The following is a 21104-nucleotide window of genomic DNA, read 5'->3' on the forward strand; positions in this document are numbered from 1 at the left end:
ATGATACTTTCCAACTAACTCTGGTGGTGGTGGTGGAAAGTGCCATCAAGTCACAGCTGACTTATGGCAACCTCCAGGTGGGGTTTTCAGGGCAAGAGACATTCGGAGGTGGTTTGCTGTTGCCTGCCTCCACATCACAATCCTGGTATGCCTTGGAGGTTTCCCATCCAAATACTAATCAGGGCCAACCCTGCTTAGCTTCTGTCATCTGACAAAATCAGGCTGGCCTGGGCTATTCAGGTCAGAAGTTTCCAACTAACTACAAATAGCCTAATTTATTCATAACTATTCATAACTCATTTTAACGGTGAACAAGAGATCTGTTCAGTCCAGTTAGCTGGTTATGTTGTTCGAGGCTAAACACAGAATATTGAAACAGTGAAAAATATGCATGCCTGTAACTTTCACAGGAAGCCTCATAAGTAATTCTAAGAATGAAAATAAATTCAGGCCTACTAATATTAATCAAATGAAGGCAAACCTAGAGAAATTCAGATATGAACTACATAGCATCCATGATTGTCATAAAATTCCACCACACTGCTATGGTTTCTTATTTTACCCTACCTTTCATACCTTGTGACAAGCATCCTAGGGTCTGATTAGATGATACATTAAATGCAAGTTGGGTTGGGGTTTCCCATATAGAATACTCAGACACGGGATCTGCAACAAATTGGAGACTGACTAGAAAAGCTGGTCCCATTTGGCAGGACAAAGGGCTGTAGGGCAGCTATAGGACAGGACCAATTAGGGATCTGCCATATCAGAAGTGTGATCAGGTCCCACTCCCAGCCCACTAAGTTGTTATTGGTTTTTTTATTTGTTTACTTCATTCATACCCTGCCTGTGTCCACAACAGGGACCCAAAGCAGCTTACATTGTCCTCCTTTTTGACATTTTGTCTTCAGAACAAGCGTCTCATGAGGTGGGATAGGCTGAGTATGTGACTGGCCCAAGGTCACCCAGCAAGTTTCAATGGCAGAGAACGGATCTGAACTTGAGTCTGTCAGATCCCTTAATGATGTTATGATGTTTCACATTATATCATGGGGTTTTTTTGTAAGTCGTATCATGTAGGTTTGCTGGAATGGTGGGAAATTCTCTGAATAAATAAATAGAAGCTACTCAGATTGGGTCCAGCTCTATGTCTCAGGTGAGAACATATTTAACAGCTTGTACCCACAAAGAGAGATTACAAATATGTAAATCCTGTGCCATATCTCCTCCTTTGCCTATTAATTCTTTTCTAATAAACAACATAGTTGGTAAATCATGATCCCATGTATGAGTTAGTTGAGAGGAACATGAACAATAAGTGAGAGGCCACTTGAAGTCATATTACAAACAAAGCATTGCGAGTTGTAGAAGTAACTGTCCAGTCTAGATAACCAGAGGGCTAAAAACATTTCATGTACAACTGCAATTATGTGGCTTGCTTAGAAACAAACTATGCGGCCTGATTGCATGCATGAGACAAATGTTCCTGCAGACATCATGTTCAGTTCGTCATGAGAACCCAAAAAGGGGGTTTCAAGTTGCATATATTAAGCCACTTCCATGCCAAGCCGTACATTGGACACCTTGCTTTCTCAATCATGAAGAGACCATGAGGAAGCATAAGGCCCAACTAGCCCACCTAATGTTAAAATTGGGGGGGGGGGCTTCCTTTCTTTATACATTTTTTTAAATTAACATCAGGTGGGTGCAGCTGAGCCTTTTGCTTCCTTATGGTCTCGTCACCTTTTTTCCTCCAGCTTGGTGCTTATACTGGAAGTGGCCTAGACTGGATGAAGTGCTTGGGATGATGGAGAATAGCGATATAATGTGGTTGAAAGGAGGGTGCAGCTGTTTATTTCCAGTACACTTCTGGATGTACATTTTCCTCCACCCCGTATGCCTGTGCCATCACAACTAGTTTGTCACTTACTTTAAGCCCTACTTATCACAGAATCTGTCCTCTTCATCATGAACTGAACTCCTTGCTTCTTTGCAAATATTTGGGAGGGAGAAAAATAAAAAGGGAACCAGGACAACAAAAAGTGAGTCAGCAAGAAGAGAATGAGACTCTCAGGACTGGGATAACGAGACACTGGTGGGCATGAGATCTATAGGTATTGAGGCAGCAAAAAAGATGAGAAACATGATATACAATAGGAGGACAGGCAAATACTTGCAGAGGCATTTCCTTTTCCCCTCTTCTACTGTCTTCTCTTCTTCTTTCCTGAAAACCCTCATAGCCTCTCCCATTTTCCTGCTTTCTTCCCTCCTTTCCACCCATCAGCCAACCTACCTTTATCTGTCCAACTTGGAGGTGAAGGGAAGGGAGGGGGGGAGAATGGATCCCAGGTGCTTCTTCCTGTCAGGGGAGCTGGTGCACACTTCCGGTGATGTCAGGGGTGTGGCATATGCTAATAAATTATGCTAATGAGCTCCTGCAGCTCTTTTTCTATTAAATGACCCCTGAAAATAACAAAATATTTTATCCAGTGTAGAGGAGAAAGGTCAGTTGAAATCAAAGGTAAAATTTCTGAGGTAAATAAATATAGGCACATACTAAAGTTCATATGTTCAGGCAACTGAGAGTATATTAAGCTTTTCACAGTAATTTAGACTCTTTAAGATGAGATGCTTTTGTTTCAGTGTTTCTCACACACTCTAGTGTACTTTCTTGAGTGTATTTGTCTCTCTTGGTCTCCAGAAGGAAAGGATACTCTATCTAGTACCCAAACTCCTTCACTAAACACACCAAGCACTCTTCTTGAGTTTTAACTGACTCCTCAGGATTTAAAAAGGCAGTTTCTAAACACACCAGAACAGGGATCTTTCCTCTCTTCAGAGCTATCTCCCTGTTTTAACTGGGTAGGGAAATTCTTCTCTCAGTAGATGATCTATCTCCTTTTCTGGCTTGAATAGGAATCTTCACCTAACTACCCACTTCTCCTGCCAACCCTCCCAGTACTCTAGTACTCTGTGTTAAACTGCTCTCGGTCAAGACCAAACACAAATCCTGTCAGCACTAAACCCTTCTCTGTCAGGGCTAGTCTCAGACTACCCTCTCCTCAACATTTAGTCCTGAAGTCTTTTAAAGTGCATTCTGTCACATACACATAGAGAACAACATCAAAAGGAAAAAATGGCTAGTGGTGAAAAAACCTTTTCCCACAGTTATTCTTCTCTAGATCACTTCCGAGCAGCTTTCTCCTAAACACACGGAATTCCAAACATATACTTGCAAGAGCAAACACTCACTTTGCCTGGATTCAAATAATCTTTTCCCCCCAGAACTTCATTTGGAAGTCTCAATAGAAACATGGGAACTTTCCACATAGAGGATTTGTTGCAGTTTGAGTGCTGAACTGCTGCAGTTTTCTCTGAGCTTCCTTGTGATGTCATTTTCACTTTGCATTCTTTCCATAGTTCCTAGGCTGTTTGTCCGTGCTTTCTCAAATAGGATTAAAGGTTGTCTGAGAAAGCATTAGCAAACCATGAAAAGGTAATGAATGGAAAATGACTTTGTGAAGAAGCTCAAAGAAGTAGCACTGCAATCAGGTGCCCAAACCACAAGAAGACCTCTATGTGAGAATTCTACTGACTAATGCAAGGATTGCAAAACCTCAGATTTCATTTTTTAAAGATCCATTTGTTATTGTTTCTTTTATTTACTTCCTAAACAGGACTGGCTACTTCACTGAGACCAGGTTTATTGAAAGCAGTTATTCTAGCCAACAGCCATGGGGTAAATAAAAATGGGGTATATAAGCTTAAAGTTTGGCAAGAGTGCAGAGACTCCATCAAGAGGTATATACATAGGCTGAAAAATGAAACATTTCCATCAATATCCTTGACAAACAAATTCAGGTGGATACCCATGTTGGTCTGAAGCAGTACTGTAGAGCAAATTTTGAGTCCAGTGACACCTTTAAGACCAACAAAGTTTTATTCCGGATGGAAGCTTTCATGTGCACACACACTTCTTCAGATACATTGAAACAGAAGTCACTAACCAGTCCATATAGATGGTGGGTGAGGAGGATGTTGCCAGGACGGGGCAACATGACCAAATGGCCCTTCCTGGCAGCAGCATCCTCACCTACTGCCCATGTGTAATGGTTGGTGACTTCTGCTTCAATGTACCTGAAGATCTGTGCGTGACATGAAAGCTTATACCCAGGATAAAACTTTGTTGGTCTTAAAGCTGCCACTGGACTCAAACTTTGTTCTTCTTGGAAAATTTTATCATAATGGTCAACGAGAGCTCTTTCACAGGCAACTTCTAAACCAAAAAAATGAACAGCATATTGTATGCTAATCTGTAATTGTGGGCCCCGTCAAGAGATGATTAGTGAATGACATGCCTGTTGCCAAAAGTTCAAGTGAACCTTGCAATATCACATCTTCAAAGCCTCATGTTGAGCTACAGAGTCTTATCAGTTAATACAGATGCATTTGCGAATTCCACTAATCATTCTTGTACTAACTTGAAGAAGATGACTGTAAATGGGCATTTTCTCACAGTTGTTTCACCCTGCGCATTTCTTCATTTCGTTGTTCACTAAAGCGAGGTGAGATAACGAGATTTCAGGAACGTTTAAAAGAGGGAGGAAGGAGGGGGGGAGAGCCTGTCCTTAAAAGGAATGCAATCCAAAATTCCCGGCAGCCCCTGCAGCTAATTCATTGCTAGAGATGCGTGTAGGAAAGGGAAGTGGAAACAAGGTTTCCAAATGACAGGCGAACTTCAAGAAGAACGGAGGCTTCAAACACAGCAGATCAAGCCCTCATAAATGCGGTAGGAAACTGATTCAGAATGAAACGTGTCTGAAACGGCTTAAATAACCCCCAGCTGTGGAGAGGCTAAAGCTCTTCAAGAGGGGTGTCTGCAGGGGATCCATTAAATAACTCGCAGCTGTGAAGAGGCCAAAGCTCTTGAAAAGGGGCATCTGAAAGCAGCCAGTGTCTCTCCAGATAAGAAGAATATGGAAAAGCCTTGTCAGAATGTTCTTGGATTAGGAGTATACAATGGAATGGTTTTGCAGAACTGACTATGGAGGCAATACACACCCGCTAAGGCCTGTGGAATATTTGAGATCTAGTATAGGATTCTAACTAAAAGACCAAGCTGTCAGCTCCCCTTAGTTCAAATCTTGCTTCAGCCATGAACTCAATAAGTAGCTTTGTCCTAGGCACTGGCTACATTTAGACATCATCATAACCTGTTGCTCGTTTAAACCAGTTTGTTGCACAAACCCTATTTTTGTCCACTAGATACACATGACAGACCAAAGTGTTCATAAATTCCAGTTACTCTGCTCCTTTCTTACTCCAAGCGGTACACCCCCATGCTGTCCTGAGCTCCTTAGCGATGCCGAGTTGCTGGTAAAACCTTGGAACGTATTTGCTGTTGTCACAAGCAACAAACAGGAGGGGAACAGGAGGAAGGGAGAGAAACTGAGGAAGCGCTAAGCCTCCTTTTTCTTGCTCTTGGTCGAGGGTCAATATTTTCTGTCCCCCTCCCCTTTCTGTCTGGCTGCTTCTGAGGATTTATCCACTTTTAAAGTGTGAAGCAAAATTAAGCTTTTACATCTCTCATCTGCACTTTCTGTGTTGCCAGTGGTTAGCCACTTTCTACTCCCCTTTTCTGCCTGCCATGTCAATGCATTCTCAAAGCCAGTGGTTCTCAAAAAGTAAGGGCCAGAAAGTACAGTAAGTTTAGAATGAGCCCCACTTCAAAATATTTGAAAACTATTGCCCTAATCTGCACTCTGAACCAAAACAGAACTTTTACATCCTCTCTCCTAGTTTTCTCTTGTAGTTTCTCTTTTAAATTTCCCCTCCAGAGAAGCTGAAGTCTCAGAAACACATTCCTCCTTAAAGAGACATTAAGTAACAGGGAAGAGGGCATGAAAAAGGTGTGTCCCTAGAAAGCATCCATGAAAGCTGAAGCAAAGAGGTTTTCTGTTGGTCTATGCAATTAAAATGGGTGACACTACTGAACAAAGTGAGATTTCTATATATTTGGATATTACAACAAACAAAAAAGTGGTTTAGAATCCCAGTTTAACGCTTACCAAGAAATTACATTTAGACATCACATTAAAACAGAGTTACATCATGATGTCTGAATGCAGCCACTGTTTCATGTCCTCTTATGTACACAGTACGAGGGATAACACCACCAGTCTCCCTAACAGGGATCTCACATGGATTATAGAATGCTAATTAATATTATTTGGCTTTTCAAATTTACTTTTGGGCGGCATGTGAACTTGGTAAAACCTGATGGATTTGAACATACTTACCTACGTTCTATCTATGAAAATAAATATTTAAATGTCATTCACCAAAAGAAACCATTACTGTCTATCTCAGTGGTGTCAAACTCATTTGTTACAAGGGCCAGATCTGACATAAATGTCACTTTGTCGGCCGGGTCATGTGTGCCATAAAACGTAATGCTAGGTACCCGAGGTATAAACAGTATAAAGGACAGCAGTTGCTAAGCTCCAAGTTCATGTATCCTCACTGCAAGGTCCCATGGGCTGGGGGGGGGCCCTGCAAAGGAAGATCCATATGGGCCGACTGGAGAGCCAGCAGTGCAGCACTGGGCAGACACTCCCACGCTGCTTGGCTGCTGCAGATGAGGTTGTTCTGCCATGCTAAAGCCACAGTCTGAGTGGCTCTGCCCACTGCCCCCCCCCCAGCAGCCTCCTTTTCCTTCCCTTGCACTAGTTGCTCACGGGCTGCATAAGAACCCTGGATGGGCTGGTTATTTGCAAACAGATCAATGCAAGGCTGTTCAAAAAGATGTTTGGCAAAGCACTTCTAGAAAGATTACCCAATATTCTTCTTGGGAGTTTGATAAATACATGTAAGGCATTTTGCAACGTAACTTTGTACACATGCTATGGCTTCTCCTTGACCTAAACCTTGGAATTTTTGATTTTCAGATCTCTGATTGGTCATAATGTTGAAAAGGTTTGTTACAAGTTTACTCATAAGCCAGTTGCAAGTTTGCTAATCATCACTGGAAGCTCCGCATTCAAATGTCTAATATGCTGGTAGATATGTATACAAATCTGTCTGAGAATATCATTTTATTCACCTTGCAGAGTTGAATAATATGTTGTAGAACAGAGCACGCCTTTCTGGCTGCAGTACTATTTTTTCCCAAAAGGCCAGTTTGCCTTAAAGAGCCAAATTAAATTGTGTTTATGAGGGCTGTGGTGAATGGAACTCGGTAAATCTGATCTTAAGATGTCTGAAAACAAATTATGCATGTACATTGTATTCTGTATTATTAGTGAATGTTGTAAAAAAATTTTTTCCTGCTGCTCATTATTTCATCTAAGTTATAATCCCCTCCTTACAATGTATTTTATTTCAATAGCACTATTGTCTTGCCACAACTAAGAATGAGGATTTGTAGAACAAACAGACCTATTGCTAGGGGTGCTTTCATACCTGCCAGCACCTTAAAAGTCACTAGACTGCATTTTCCCATGAATGTTCAGAACTGCCTGCTGATCATTGATGAATTATCAGTGTCATGGCACCTCCATATGGTCCCTATAGCACAGCAAAACTATGCAATAACTCAGTAAAGCCTCTCATTTCCAAACATCCATAAGCCTTTACACTCAATGCATGTTGGCAGTTTTTGTTTGTTTGCTTTTATTTCCATTGCTGTTTGCAAAATTATTTCCCCCCTCACTACTCCATACATGCAATTACTTTGAATTACCAACCAACTTGAATGCCATGGCATAAAGGCATTGTACCAATGAAGTAAAGAGATAAATTTCTTTGGAGGCATAAATTACCTCTGATAGTGAATTTGTGCTTGGGGATTCAAGAAAACCATCTCCAAGTGTCTTCATAGTATTTAAAGAAATGGGGCTTTGGCCCTAAAAGTATACTAGGTGCTTAAAATAACTAGGTAATGCCACAGCATACCAAACTGAATACCTATTCTGCTCTCTTTATTTTAATTAATATACTATTTTTTATTTTTGCCTGCTTATGTTTTACAAGGGAACAACAAACAGTGAAATGCCTTACAAACCCTTTTATTTTCACTTGCTGTAGCATAGTTTTCATTGTCTTTGAAGAGCTTAAAGAAATGTGAGCCTCCAGCAGTTTCTCTGGGCAGGGATTAACTCTCCTCAATCACTGTGCATTCCTCTGCTTTAATTGTAGCAGCCCCAGCCAGGACATCCAGAAAATGCAGCTTGTTCTCTCTCTAATCTAGTCAATCTGGATATGTAACTTTTTTTTTAACATTCTGAATATCTTGTGAGAAAGAACAGAGGAACCAAAACTTGCAACATTTAAATCTCTCATTAGTATTCTTCTACCCGAATGTCATCACCCCATGAAATGAGCAATGCACAGATGTACTTGAGCAGTTACAAGTAGCTGATGAACTGTATGCTGGTTTAGCACCTATTTCATAATTCATAAACTGTATACATAAAGGTATTTCTCTTGCAAATCACATATTCTAAAGAACACACAACTCACTTCAGAAGAATGTATCTCTTCCACAGAAAAGTCTTAGAAAAATTGATAAAACTCTATTAAACTAAAATCCACAATATATGCTGTGCTGGAGTAAATGTATGGCTCCTTTATCCTCCATTGACTCCAGAAGTAAGAAGCTTAGTGCCCTGAGGAGGTGAGAAACTTAGAAAGCAGCTTAATGTAAAGACGTCACAAAAACATTTGTACCTATGTGCAGTTTCAGATCACTTGTGCAAGATATATGATCAAATGAGTAAGAACAACATAAACATGGTGGGTGTTGGTGTGACCCTAGGAACTGGATTGCTGTATACTAACCTGGCCCAGACAGTTCCTAGTTTGAAATAGGCCCAAACTCCACAGTAAACCACCGAGTTTGCAAGTTGTCCAGCCTTAGCTGTGAGAACTGTCTATTTCCCAGTCTCTGGCTGATTTTATGTGTGGGAAGGAAGATGGGAAAGCCTCTGTCTATTTCTTCCTTGCTCATACTATTTATTTTGTTGCCAGACAAACCAAAGTTGTCCAGCACTGATTGTCCTGAGGACTTGCCAGTGGAATCCCCAGCAGCGACCATTATTCCATAAATGGGTGGAACGCAAGTCTTTCCAGAAGTTCAAGTCCCTCCCTTTCTTGTTCCACAGGAACTGCTTGCCACCACCCAGAACCCACAACATGTAGCCAATTCCAATTTTAAATACTTTGGAATGGTTTGAAACAAAGAGCTTTGGAAACAGTGTAACCTTTGAACCCTGCTTGGTGTCCCATCATTGCCAGACAGTGTGGGAAGCCATTTGCCTAAGCAAATTATAAACTCATTTTACTTGATAAGATTAAATGGTCACCTGACACCTGGTTCTACCCATAATGAATAGAACTGGCTGTATGCTTTTAAAAGAGTAATTAAAATGCTGCGTGCTCCATACAAGGCCAGGCTTTTCTTCTATACAACTTGTATTTCTTATGGAAGGCCATAGAAGACTCCAATAGTGGCAGCTGTTGGGTAATAATCCTTGCCAATAGGCTAAACTGCTGGCCAGGATGAGGCTTACTCCCATGAAAAGGTAACAGAGAGTTCAAGAGAGTTTGAAAGATTATGAAACTGGCAGAAGAAATTGGTTGATCTGGGCTGCCTGCAACAGTGGATTTCTAATCCCCGAGTAGCAGGTAAGAAGGGAGAACAAAGGCAAGAGTTTTTACTTTGGATGTAGCTTAGCAAAAAAAAAAAAAGTGGGAATTCAAAAATGGCTTTAAGACCAAGAAACTATACTGCTCAACCACTTTGGGCAACTTAAATCTTATTATTTAGTAATAATTTAAGTTTTGTTCTTAAATAATTGCATTTGAGACTGACCTGTATTCACACCAGTGTTCCCTCTAAGGTGAGTTAGTGTGAGCTAGCTCAGTTTTTTAGCCTCCGGCTCACACATTTTTGTCTTGGCTCAGGAAGGATGGCTCCAGAGCAAACTAATTTATGCAGTAGCCAAATCGCTCACTCACAACTAGGAGCCACCATCATTATGGTACCATCTATGCCCCAAGCCTGTGGACAGGGTCATCACGATGTGGGCACTTTGATAAAGAGGATGAGACTTTAGGAGATCGCCATCTTGCTATTAGGAAGTGAGCACCGATTACTGCTTTGTATATATGATGTTTTAATATTTGATACTATGTATTATTTAATATTAATATTTTAATGTTTTATGGATGTACTATATCGGCAGTGTGCCTTGTAAGCCGCCCTGAGCCTACGGGGAGGGCGGGATAAAAATTGAAATAATAATTAAAAATAATAATAATGCCAGTAGCTCACAAAGTAGAATTTTGGCTCACAAGACTCCACCGCTTAGAGGGAGCATTCCACATACTTTGTACACAGCGTATATTCAGATCAAATTGTGGGCTTGCTAAAATATTGTTAAGGGCTAATGTTCAATTCGCTGGGGTTAAATAAATTAAATATATACTGTACTGCACATACACACACATACACTATACAAAAAGCAACTTGAGATGCCTGGACAAACTGCACTGAAAACAAGTGAAAATCAGTGGGGGAAACTCTCATTGATCTGAAGAGGGCTTGGTTACATCAGGCTTTTTCTTGACCACTGCAGGATACGCATCTGCATGCAGAGTATTTCCCATAAATGTTCTGAGACTGTTCCTTGATCAAACAGGAGGAGCAGGCTGGGTAGGATATATATGGGCGGTGTGCACAGAACTTTCATTCCCTCAAACTTCCTCCTGCAATGTCTGCATGTGTCATGGGTGGGGAGAAGAACACCCAACACTCTGTGATGCCCTCTGGGGATGCTTCCTCATGCAAATGCAATGCCTGCAAGTGGTCTGATTTAGCTCATTTTTAAAAGACTGTAGCTTGTACAATCCACTAGTGTCTATGGCCCCTGCATTGCAGAAACATTTAGTTCAAGTAACAGCCTAGTATAAAAACAGCTGAGTCCATTTTAGTCAATAGAATTCCTTATTTATTTTAGAATATACTCTACATCTGAATAAAAAAGTTTTAAATAGTCTTCAATGCATGTACAACAATGGGACCCTTTATCCTGTGAAAATAAGGATGCACATTAGTGAACTGGTTCTATCCTCTGCAAGAGAATATAAATAGTTTGTTAAGTGGCTTGTTTGCAGTATCATGTTAACCAGCTCATACATAATATGGCAAGGTGTGTGTTTTTATTTAAGGGGAACAATAATTGTTCACCCTCCCTGTAAAAGAAAAAACCCCAAAGGTAGTATTGATGAATGTACATCTTTGTGCGTTGGTAAAAAAAACAAAAACAAAAAAACCCTGCAGTTCTAAGAGCATGCAAAGAAGAGAATTTTTAGACTGTATATACATATATATTAATGTTACAAAAGTAGTGCAAAACAGGAAAGAAGTGATGCAATTGCCATGAGCACTGCCATCACACTCACACAGACACACAAAGAATTTTCCAGTGATTACAAACATACTCATTCAGTAACTGGCCTGGGCCACTGTACATCATTCTGAGCCCTCCGAATCTGGAAACTTCATACTGAGCTGCCTGGTTATGCTTGTTATTACAGGGACAGAGCTCCACCACCCTGCCTCCCTAAAAGTCTACAGGGGCCAACAGCAAACTCCCAATAGGCTATTATTTGCATGAAAGTCACTCCCTCCCACCTTTTCATCTTCAGGTTCCTCTTTCAGACAGGCATTGATTTTGCACTCATTCCTATGCTCACCAGTGACCCCTGATAACCTCCTCCTTTGTTCAAGTTCTCTTAACTAACACACAGTATGTTTCTCCCCCTCCCCTTTCTGGCTGCCCCCCCTCACACACACACACACACGCACACGCTACCACTCTTTGCTAGCCCTTTCCAAACTGATTCTCTCCTTCCGGACTCTCACACCCAGGCAAGCAAGGCAGGCAGGCCGCATATTCCTCCTCCCTGGCTCAGTGCCCCCAATTGTTGGCTCCGATCTCCTGCTTGTATCTGTTGGTGAGCACGTTGGCCTTGCGGGTGAGTTTGGAGAGCACCGTGTGCAGTCCGCTTAAGTGATAATGAAACTGCTTCTCGAGATCTTCCTCCACCTCTCCGTCCTCCGGGATCCCCCGGCTAATGTCCACAGAGCCGGGCACCCCGTTCAGCTTATCCTTCTTCCTGCCGGCCGCCTCCTCGGCAGCTTGCTGCAGCACTCCCCACTCGATGTCGTTGCGAATGGATTTGAGCAGCACATAGTGGCTGTACATGTCCCTGCGGGAGTAATAGGTCCCGTCGTTGGGGGTCAGCTGGGCCTCCCTTTCCGCGCAGCCCCCACCCGAGTCCAGCTCCTCTAGCAAGAGAGGCACATCCCGGAGCAGGCTGGGCACCATCACGGTCTGGTCCATATTGTTGACTGCCCCGATGAAGCGGTTCATGGCATTAAAGAGGGAGTGTTTTTGGCTGTACGAGTCGCAGATCTGCATCATGCTGACGGCTGGGCGGGGTGCAACGAGAGCGAGGCGAACTGGCGGCGGATGCTGCAAGAGGAGGGTGTGCCGCCCAAGACCGGGAAGCACCGCCGGCTCAAAAAGAATCAATGCGCCCGGGGAAAGCAAGTGCCAAGCACTGGAGAAGTTGGAGAGGGGTGTGTGTGTCCTTTTTCCTCCACGACAAATCTCTTTCCAAGAGCTAAGCAGTATTTCCCAGTGGTTTCCCCTCCACTTCGCAGTTGCAGAGTCGGAGCCAGAAAGTGTCTGCTTTCAACGAGTGGCTGCAGAAGAGAACAAAAGATGGCGATTTAACACCGGCTCGCCCAAGTCCCCTGGCGCCTTCAACGGCTGCCGCTACCCCGTCTCCGCCCAGCGTTCCTTTCCGCCGCAAACTTTCTTTACTAATTTTATTAACCTCAATCCTTATTCCATCACTTAGAGAAACCAAGCGGCGAATATAGCAGCCGCCCCCCCCCCTCCAGATCCCGACTGTGCACGCGCGGCTGTCAAGGAGGCAGGATTCAGCCCCGGGTACAGACGAGGTAACCGGACGCGTTCCTGCGCTTAAGCAGAGGGCTGAACTTTTCAGTGCCTCCCTCGCTCTCCTGCTCTTGTGCATGTGGGAGGAAGCTGCCAGCCGCGCTGCCCTCCCGAGAGCTCAGAAGCCAAGCCAGCTCCTTCCCCATCTTCTCGAGGCATCGCCCGCCAGTCTCCCAGCCCCACCCCATCTCCCTTGGACTCGCCGGACCTCTTCGCTCCAGCCCTCCCCGCCGGTCTCCAGAATCCTTTACATGCCTGGCGCCAGTTTCTCAGCAGAGCCCTCTTCCCAGGCGAGAGGAAACAGACCGAAGGGATGCTGCTCGGGGTTTCCTCGCCTGCAAAGGCGACTTCCTCCGGGCCCCCAGATGCACCGGGCTGGGGAATGGGAGCTGGGGCGTCTGATGCAACACCCCCCACCCACCCACCCCCCCCCGTGTAGTGCTCTGACGCGGCGAGCAAGCGAGCCCCCGATACCGCCTGACTCCCAACGCGCTTCTCCGCTGCCGGCTCTCAGACCAGCAACGGCGAAAAAGCCGGCAGGCCGCCTCGCCTCGCCTCGCCTCGCCTCGCCTCAGCCAGCCACTCACCGTGAGCTCCAAGCACCGGCTTCCGGACTGCGGCTGGCCAGCTCGGTGGGTGAGTCAGTGTCCCTGAGTCCTGCTGCCGCTTCTAGCCCTGCTCCCGCGCCAGCAGCTGTATTTATAGCGTGTATGTTAAAACAAGGTGTTTCCAAGGGCCACCCCCTTGCAGCGAAGGAAGGGGGAGGGGGGAGGGGAGAACAGCGGCTCGCTCTCTCCGAGTGACCACAAGTAGCACCGGTTGCTATGGCGAAGGAGGGGGAGGCGGCTCCGCCTCTCTCCTGACACCCAGCGGGGGAGGGCTGGGCTCGGCGCGGCGCGCGCTCCTCCAGGGCCAAAAGCGGCGGGGGGAGGGGAAGCTGTCAAATACAGCCCCCCCGCACCCCGCGAGGAGAGAGCGTGCCAGCCGGCCAGCGTCGGGAGGTATTCGCATCCCCGGCTGCGGCTTCGCCTCCCGTTGCAGCCCTGGAGTCGAGGTGGTGGGTTCCTGTCAGGCTGTCACGGGAGAGGACGCTGGGGCGCCAGTCAGACACCCGGCGGGGCTTTACCCTTCGGTCCAAAAGGCAGCCAGCGGGCCGGTGGAGAGAGAGAGCAGCCCGGCGGCGGGGTCTGGCGTCTGGGAAGCCGGAGTTCTGCGCGTGTTCCACACCCACCCAACCCGCAGCGCCGGGCGGCTCGGAGAAAAAAAACCGCTCACTGCGACCGGCACCCGCCCGGTTGCAGGTCCCTGCCAAAGGCCGCCACCGGAGAGACACACACCGTTTCTGGCATCTGTCAGCGACGGTTACCTGAAATACACCGAACAGCTGAGCGTCTGGGCAAGCCTGCCCGGAATCGCAAGGGGGGGGGCTTTTCCCCCTCCTCGGCAGCCGGGCTTGCCCTCTGTTGCCTTGCCGTGCGATCCCCAGCGCACTTTTCCGGGACTGAACTCCACTGAGCAGACCCGTTTAGGGTGGCTCTCTTGCTCAAGGTAGGTGTGTGAGTGGGAAATGCTTTGCAGCGGCACCTAACTCAAACCCAGCCCAGAAGCCTGCTGCCAGTGTCAGCTCCAGCCGTGGGACGTGGAAGGCAACAATGAAGAGAGTACCTCTGAGCCCGTACAGAGTGACGGATTGAACCACCACCACCTCGTACAACCTGGAAGTAGTCAAAGCACGCATCTCGCTTTAGAAATCAAACAGCGCTTCCGATCCCAAGGAAGAAGACCAAGTGAAACCACCTTTCTGTTGCATGGCGCTCTTCACACAGTGTTGCAGTCCATTCTCTTCCCATTGCGGCAAAAGTAGACGTCAGCAGCCTCTCGACTTCGGGGAACGGAGGCTGAAATTAAGCAACAGGGGACTGAGGCTTTATTCGGGGGAAGGGGGCGTGTCCCCACTTGCCGATTTTACAGTAGACTCAGTGACCCACCACTTCACTTGCGTTTCTCCCGGTGTGGAAAAAGATGCCGTGTCAGAGAGTGCGAAACTCACCATCTTTACTCCCCACCACCACCACCACCACCCCGACTACCCCAGGCGAGAAACTGAAAAGACAGTTGGTTCCAAACTGGTTGATTTATATGGATTGTAGGTGCCGGGATTTTTATTCATTGCAGATTTCCATTGACCAAAAAAAGAGAGGCTGTCTTTAATAGTACAGGTGTAGAAACACCCCTATCTGTGCCATGCCTCCCCGCATGTAAATAAAATTAAACGTTCTAACAGAGCAGCCCCAGTCAGATGAAGAGAACTCTGACTCAGGAGAAACTCATGCTAGAATAAATTTTGTTAGACTTCAAGGTGCTACTGGATTCTTGCTTTATCCAATTCACTTCAGTTGCAGACATCTCTTGTAAGAATGCATAGGACTGAAGCAGTGATTCCCAACTGTCAAAATGGAAATCTTATATTTACAATGATGTCCAAAAGCACCACGCACTGTTCTCCTGTCCTGCATTTTATCCTCACAACAACCCTGTAAATTAAGTTAGGTTGCTAGTGTGTGACTGGCCCAAGGTCACCCAGCAAGCTTCCATGGTACATGTGGGGATTCGAAACTGGGTCTCCCAGATCCTACTCCAACCACTACACCACACTGTACAATCCAACTTGGGCCTCCTTCCTTTCCTTTGCCTTCTCTGAGAAACAAGGCTCCTTGGAGTGTACCAGCTCCTTCCTTCTGTATAAAGCCAAACATGTAAACCAGCCAGCAAAAAGGTTTGTCTGATTCCTACATCAGTGTAACCAGCTGAGCATGTTTTATGCCTCCGGGTAATCATGCGTGGGACTGGGAGCTTCTTTTGTTTGTTTCCTTTCGTGTTATCCCAGCAGACGATTTCTGCCTGGCAAGAGAGTGCATTTGCCACTGGAGCACGGCCTAACTGTGTTTTTGGGTTGTTTTTTATGGCAGGAAGGAAACAGAAAGTGATATCATGCACCAGGAGGCGGGCGTTCAGTGGGTTTTCACGCTTTTCCTGCGTGAACACACCAACCTGGCCTCAGTGGACACGCTGGCCCCGCATGCGCCTCCCATCAAAGCGTCTGGGAGGGCTCCAGAACTCAGTAACATCAGCGGCAAGCTACATGCGTGCATTTGGAACAGCAGCCGAAGGACAAAAAAGGACAGGGAAATGCGAAGCTGTGTGAAGACAAGGATCAGCGCGCGACACTCTTGGGGCAAAAGAGGACACGCGCGCGCACAACACTCGCGCGCCGCCTCCCGGAGCTGACTGCAGTTCCTGTCCGAGAGTTACCGGCCTGTCGGGATCACCCCACAGCCTCACCTCCAGCCTCAGCCAATCGGCTCGCGTCCTACCAGTCAGACGCCGTCCCCATATGCTAATGAGCAAGTCCCGGCAAGGCCCAATCAGAAATAATATTTCCATTCTCTTTCTGCTTCAGCGGCCGTGGCAACAAAGGAGTGGCAGCTGAAAGAGCAGCATGAGGGTCTCGTGGCGGGGAGGGGATGAGGACGGCGGTAGAGTGCGTTACCCTGACAACCTATAAACCACAATGAGCCATGGCACTAGGACATAATAGACCCTTATCTTCCCGCACACTCCGCAGCTTCTCTCTTTAAAAAAGTGTGTGTGCGCGCGTGCGCGGAAACATGCTAGCGCCTATTTCATTATTATAAATGCAAACAACACGCACCAATCATTAATCGGACAAATACAGCTAGTTTGTGTTTCTTAATATTTTTATTTTGATAAATGCTTTGTTACAGCTAACCAGATCACTGTTAATGCTTCCGAAGCTATAAACCGAATAATAGCTTTGGACTCTAATTCTGGGGTGGGAAGTTCCCCCCAGTGAAATTAATGGGAATTGTGCACGTGCTGGTTTGGCTGAAATGCACTCTAAAAGTACAAATAAATATATTTCATTACAGTGGGGACTTGCACAGAAGAGCTTTCCCAAAGGAGTTTGTGCTTTCTTTGCAAATTTTGTGTGAGTCGTTTTTTTAAAGGTAGGCAAGTGCTGTAGAGAAAAGGATTAAAATACAATTCATTGTTAGAGCAATCTGCTGGTGGTCTGAATACTTGAGTACAAGATGTGCTCAAAGAGGATGGCAAACCATACATTTTCAGCAGAAAATATCCAGGTTGTAAGATTCTTTCAAAAGATGGGGGGGAAATTAGATCCTAGTGACAGCAGAAGAGAGTGCTGTCTTTTTGCAATGTTTTCATCAATATAATAACAAATTTAGAATTACTGTATATTAGTATGATTTTTACTTTATGTACACACCTTCCGGTTTACAGTTAGTGTCAAACCTGGGAAAGTGGGTTTTGTTAGGTGTGATTCTTTATTAATTTAGTGCCATCAAGGTACAGTCGATTTATTGGCAACCTGTAGAGTTTTCAAGGCAAAAGACACTCCGAGGTCATTTGCCGTTGCCTGCCTCAGAGTAGAGAGAGGTCTGATATTCCTTGGTGGTCTCCCATCCAATACTGACCAGGGTGGACCCTGCTTAACTTCCAAGAGCTGTTGCGACTAGGCTAGCCTGGGCTAAGTTTAATACATGTGTTCATATAAATTAACTTCACAAAATACAGAATTCATGTTTCAGAGAGAAAAGTTATCAGGACTTTGTGTATATACTATTTACTTTTACTAAGCAGTACAAAATTAAAATGTGGATATTATTAAGAGAGGTTTTTTTTAATTATATGATCAATTCCCTAATTCTCAATGAGAATGACATTTGTACTTTTTTTGTTCTGAAAATCAGCCACTGTGACGTTTATGCATCAAAATTATACCTACTGCTTCCTCCTTTTTTTTCTTTTTTTCCAGGTTTTTAAAATATTTTCAATGCTTCCTCCATCCTAAAGTATAAATAAATAAATAAAATAAAGGTGACAAAAGGTGGTCAGTTTAAATCTGTGTCACAAAGTCAACATTCCTTATCTTTGGGGCAAGTCTGGTGTCACAATGCTCCTTAAAACTTCAGGATTTGAAGATATGAGGAAGCTCACGTACCCATTACCAGATGAGGCATGAAAATCTCCAGTGATTGGTTTCAGTGGGAAGACACTGTCATTTGCAGAGGGTTTTGTTAATGATCAAACTGCAAGCTGCAGATACTGAAGGATGAACAGAGAAACTTTCCCATCATTCTGCAGAGAAACTTTCCCATCATTCAATGGAATGTATATGAACTAGATGCAAGTGTTTGAACCTAAAATGCAAGGGTGACCTTTATGTCAAAAAATATTAACATTACCTTTTAGAATTTAGAGTGGGCTTGGTCACAAGACATACTCCTAGCGATCAAAGGCTGTGTGGCCTCTTATGTAGCTAGGCACCAACACTTATTTGTTACATCTTAAAGAGCACAAGGCACCAATACAGAGTGCAATACAGACTGAAGGTTGCCCTTCAAATGTTCAAAAGAAATGCCACCAGTTGGTTCTGAAAAAGGGTCTGGAGGTGCTTATTCATAAGGCTCAGCTTCCAGAGCAGTAATGAAGATCAGCTTGATGGCACTGTTATTGCACATGCACAGTGGAGAGGATACAAGGAAGCCTTCCTCAGATAACCGCTATCAGTGATAGACCTCACCTTGGGCTTAGGCTCTAAGCAGTTCTGTCATAGGAATCCATAGCTTTTCTGTTTATGACTGTGTGTTCAGGTTTTTTTAATGGGCAAAACAGGGCTATGTCTGTCTAATATAGAACAATCATTCAGTACAAATGTAGCAACAATAATTCAAAATTAAAGCACTCTTTATGTTAATGATCTATCAATAATTAATAACATGAAGAAGCTTTGATAGGAAGAAAAATGTATCCACAACATATTGACTTTGATAACAATTAGCCATTTTCTAAATATTGACGATCATAAATTTTGCCTATAGCCATCATTAATTATATAGACCTTTATTACAGTATATACATTATTTACCAGCTGTAGATCTGTATCATCAAACTCTAAGAGCCTAGACACCTAAGTAACAAGCAAAGGGAGGTGTGCATGCATGTGTGTGTAAGAGAGAAACTACAATGTCCTGTGTGCCTGATTATCGAATCTCTGCCAACATCACTGTTAACCTAGGGGCAACTAACAGTCTATTTTTCAGAAGCTTCCCTATTGGTAAATTCATATGTATCTTTCCCGTGAAGTGTAAGAAGAAATTAGATGCTCAAACAAGGACAATATCATTTTCTCTGGGAATATGACACAAAGAAGCCTGGAGTGAAGGCCAAGAAGCTCTACTGAATTTTCCCAGAAGAGGCCCTCCTCTCAACTGAGAAGTAATTATTATTTACAAGATAGTTTAATTCCTTTATATATATTAATGCTCTTGTAAATCTGCAGAATTTGAGGGAAATAGATAGCCGTACGTGAACTGCCCTTTCTTTCCCCAGAATCATATTTTTGCTATGTATGTAGCATCCTCCAAAGAGTATAGACTGCGCTCAGACACACTGTCATTACAGGAACAAGCTATGGATATCTTCCAAATTTGAATCTTCTTTTTGTTGTCATCCCCAGAAAATTTCCCAGTGATATCCACATAAGAGCTGCTGTCAAATTTTGCATTCTGTGTACTTTTAAAACATACCAACACCCACAAATAGACTTATTTTGGTTGACACTGGAAAGTGGTGTAGGCTTAATTTTGTCTTTATTACAAAAATACACCTGACTTTCATAGTATAACAGATCATCACTTCATAGTGTGAATATTTAAAATGGCTATCAACAGTGATCACATGCCCAGTTATCACAGATCTTACTTTGCCATGAAATTGTCTAAGTTATGTGGTGGTAAGCAATGTTCCCTCTAAGCTGTGGAGTCCTGTGAGCAGAAATTCTACTTTGTGAGCTACTGGCATTAAAGTTGTGAGCAGGTAGTTTGGCTGCTGCATAAAATTAGTTCGCTCTGGAGCCATCTTTCCTGAGCTAAGACAAAAATGTGTGAGCTGGAGGCTACAAAACTGTGAGCTAGCTCACACTAACTCAGCTTAGAGGGAACACTGGTGGTAAGATCGTTTCATGATGACTGTCAGGTCATACCTACACAGAAACTGGTTGAATCGTCAGTCCTTCTCTCGAGATAATCTTTGGAACTGTGACGTTCTGATGGTGCCCTGAAGAATACAATACAATTTATACTGGTTTGGAATGGATACAATTTTGCGGTGCAGCTATACCCTAAAAAACTATGGTCCTGATTGAACTGTGTATATACACAGCCACAAAGGCTACACATACAGAATTCTGTTCAAGAACAGTAGGGGCACAGATCAATTTATTTGATGGGAAGAAGAGATTAAATCCAGCCTCCTGTTCTTCACCTGTCTGATCAGCGAATTGTTGGCACTGTTGCTTTTTGTTACAGCAGTTGAAGATTCCGTTGCTGCACCATCCCTCTGCAGAACTGGGAAGAGCAATTGTATACACACCCATTTGCACACAAGGTTCCTCATCCAGCCACGATGCAACAGCTTGCTTCCATGTCTATGGAGTCCCTAGCTGGCTTGAGAATCACAGATGAAGCCGCTGCCACAGAGTTCTATATGGGAAGAAAAATCCTTGCATTATCAATGCAGGAAAGAAATTATCAAAAACCTTCACTTATAATCAATATACAAGAAGCCACAGCCCTTAAGAAATTGCTTAGCCTCGTCCAACATAAAATCAGTGTATTTTATAAGATAACTGGGCAACTTTTCTTTAATAAAATCCATATTATCAAAAGGTTGGTTTAATTCTGTATTGATGAATAGCACACAAGACTTAAAGAGACTAGAAGTTTATATCATTTTAAAGAACAAAAATCATCTGAGAGCCTGGGTGATTTCTCACTAGAGCTGCCTCGCAGCACAGCCGCCGTTTGCCGCGACACAAACATGTCAATTTCACACCCGAAGCTCCGGGGCTGCATTTTGACTTGCGGCTTCGCCCGATTTCCTCCGCAGTTTCGTGATCCTGGTTTTTGAGGATCATGAAACTGCGGAGGAAATCGGGCGAAGCCGCGGGTCAAATGCAGCCCCGCAGCC

At 44.2% G+C, this 21104-nt stretch overlaps 1 protein-coding gene across 1 annotated transcript; it reads right to left on the reverse strand.

The window, feature by feature from the left end:
• Positions 1 to 10986: 10986 nt before the first annotated feature.
• MID1IP1 (MID1 interacting protein 1) lies at positions 10987 to 13734 on the reverse strand. Its single transcript, XM_015418467.1, has 2 exons — positions 13619 to 13734; positions 10987 to 12772 (listed from the first exon to the last, which is right to left on the reverse strand). Exon 2 carries the CDS (start codon positions 12486 to 12488, stop codon positions 11973 to 11975), a length of 516 nt encoding a protein of 171 aa, XP_015273953.1. The 5' UTR covers positions 12489 to 12772; positions 13619 to 13734; the 3' UTR covers positions 10987 to 11972.
• Positions 13735 to 21104: the final 7370 nt, after the last annotated feature.

This window comes from Gekko japonicus, unplaced genomic scaffold (assembly GCF_001447785.1).
Source record: "Gekko japonicus isolate JY-2015 unplaced genomic scaffold, Gekko_japonicus_V1.1 scaffold202, whole genome shotgun sequence".
Classification (NCBI taxonomy): Eukaryota; Metazoa; Chordata; class Lepidosauria; order Squamata; family Gekkonidae; genus Gekko; species Gekko japonicus.

Bases quoted from the DNA above. Each gene is read 5' to 3' on its own strand.
- MID1IP1 (XM_015418467.1), bottom strand. From the start codon at position 12,488: ATGATGCAGATCTGCGACTCGTACAGCCAAAAACACTCCCTCTTTAAT.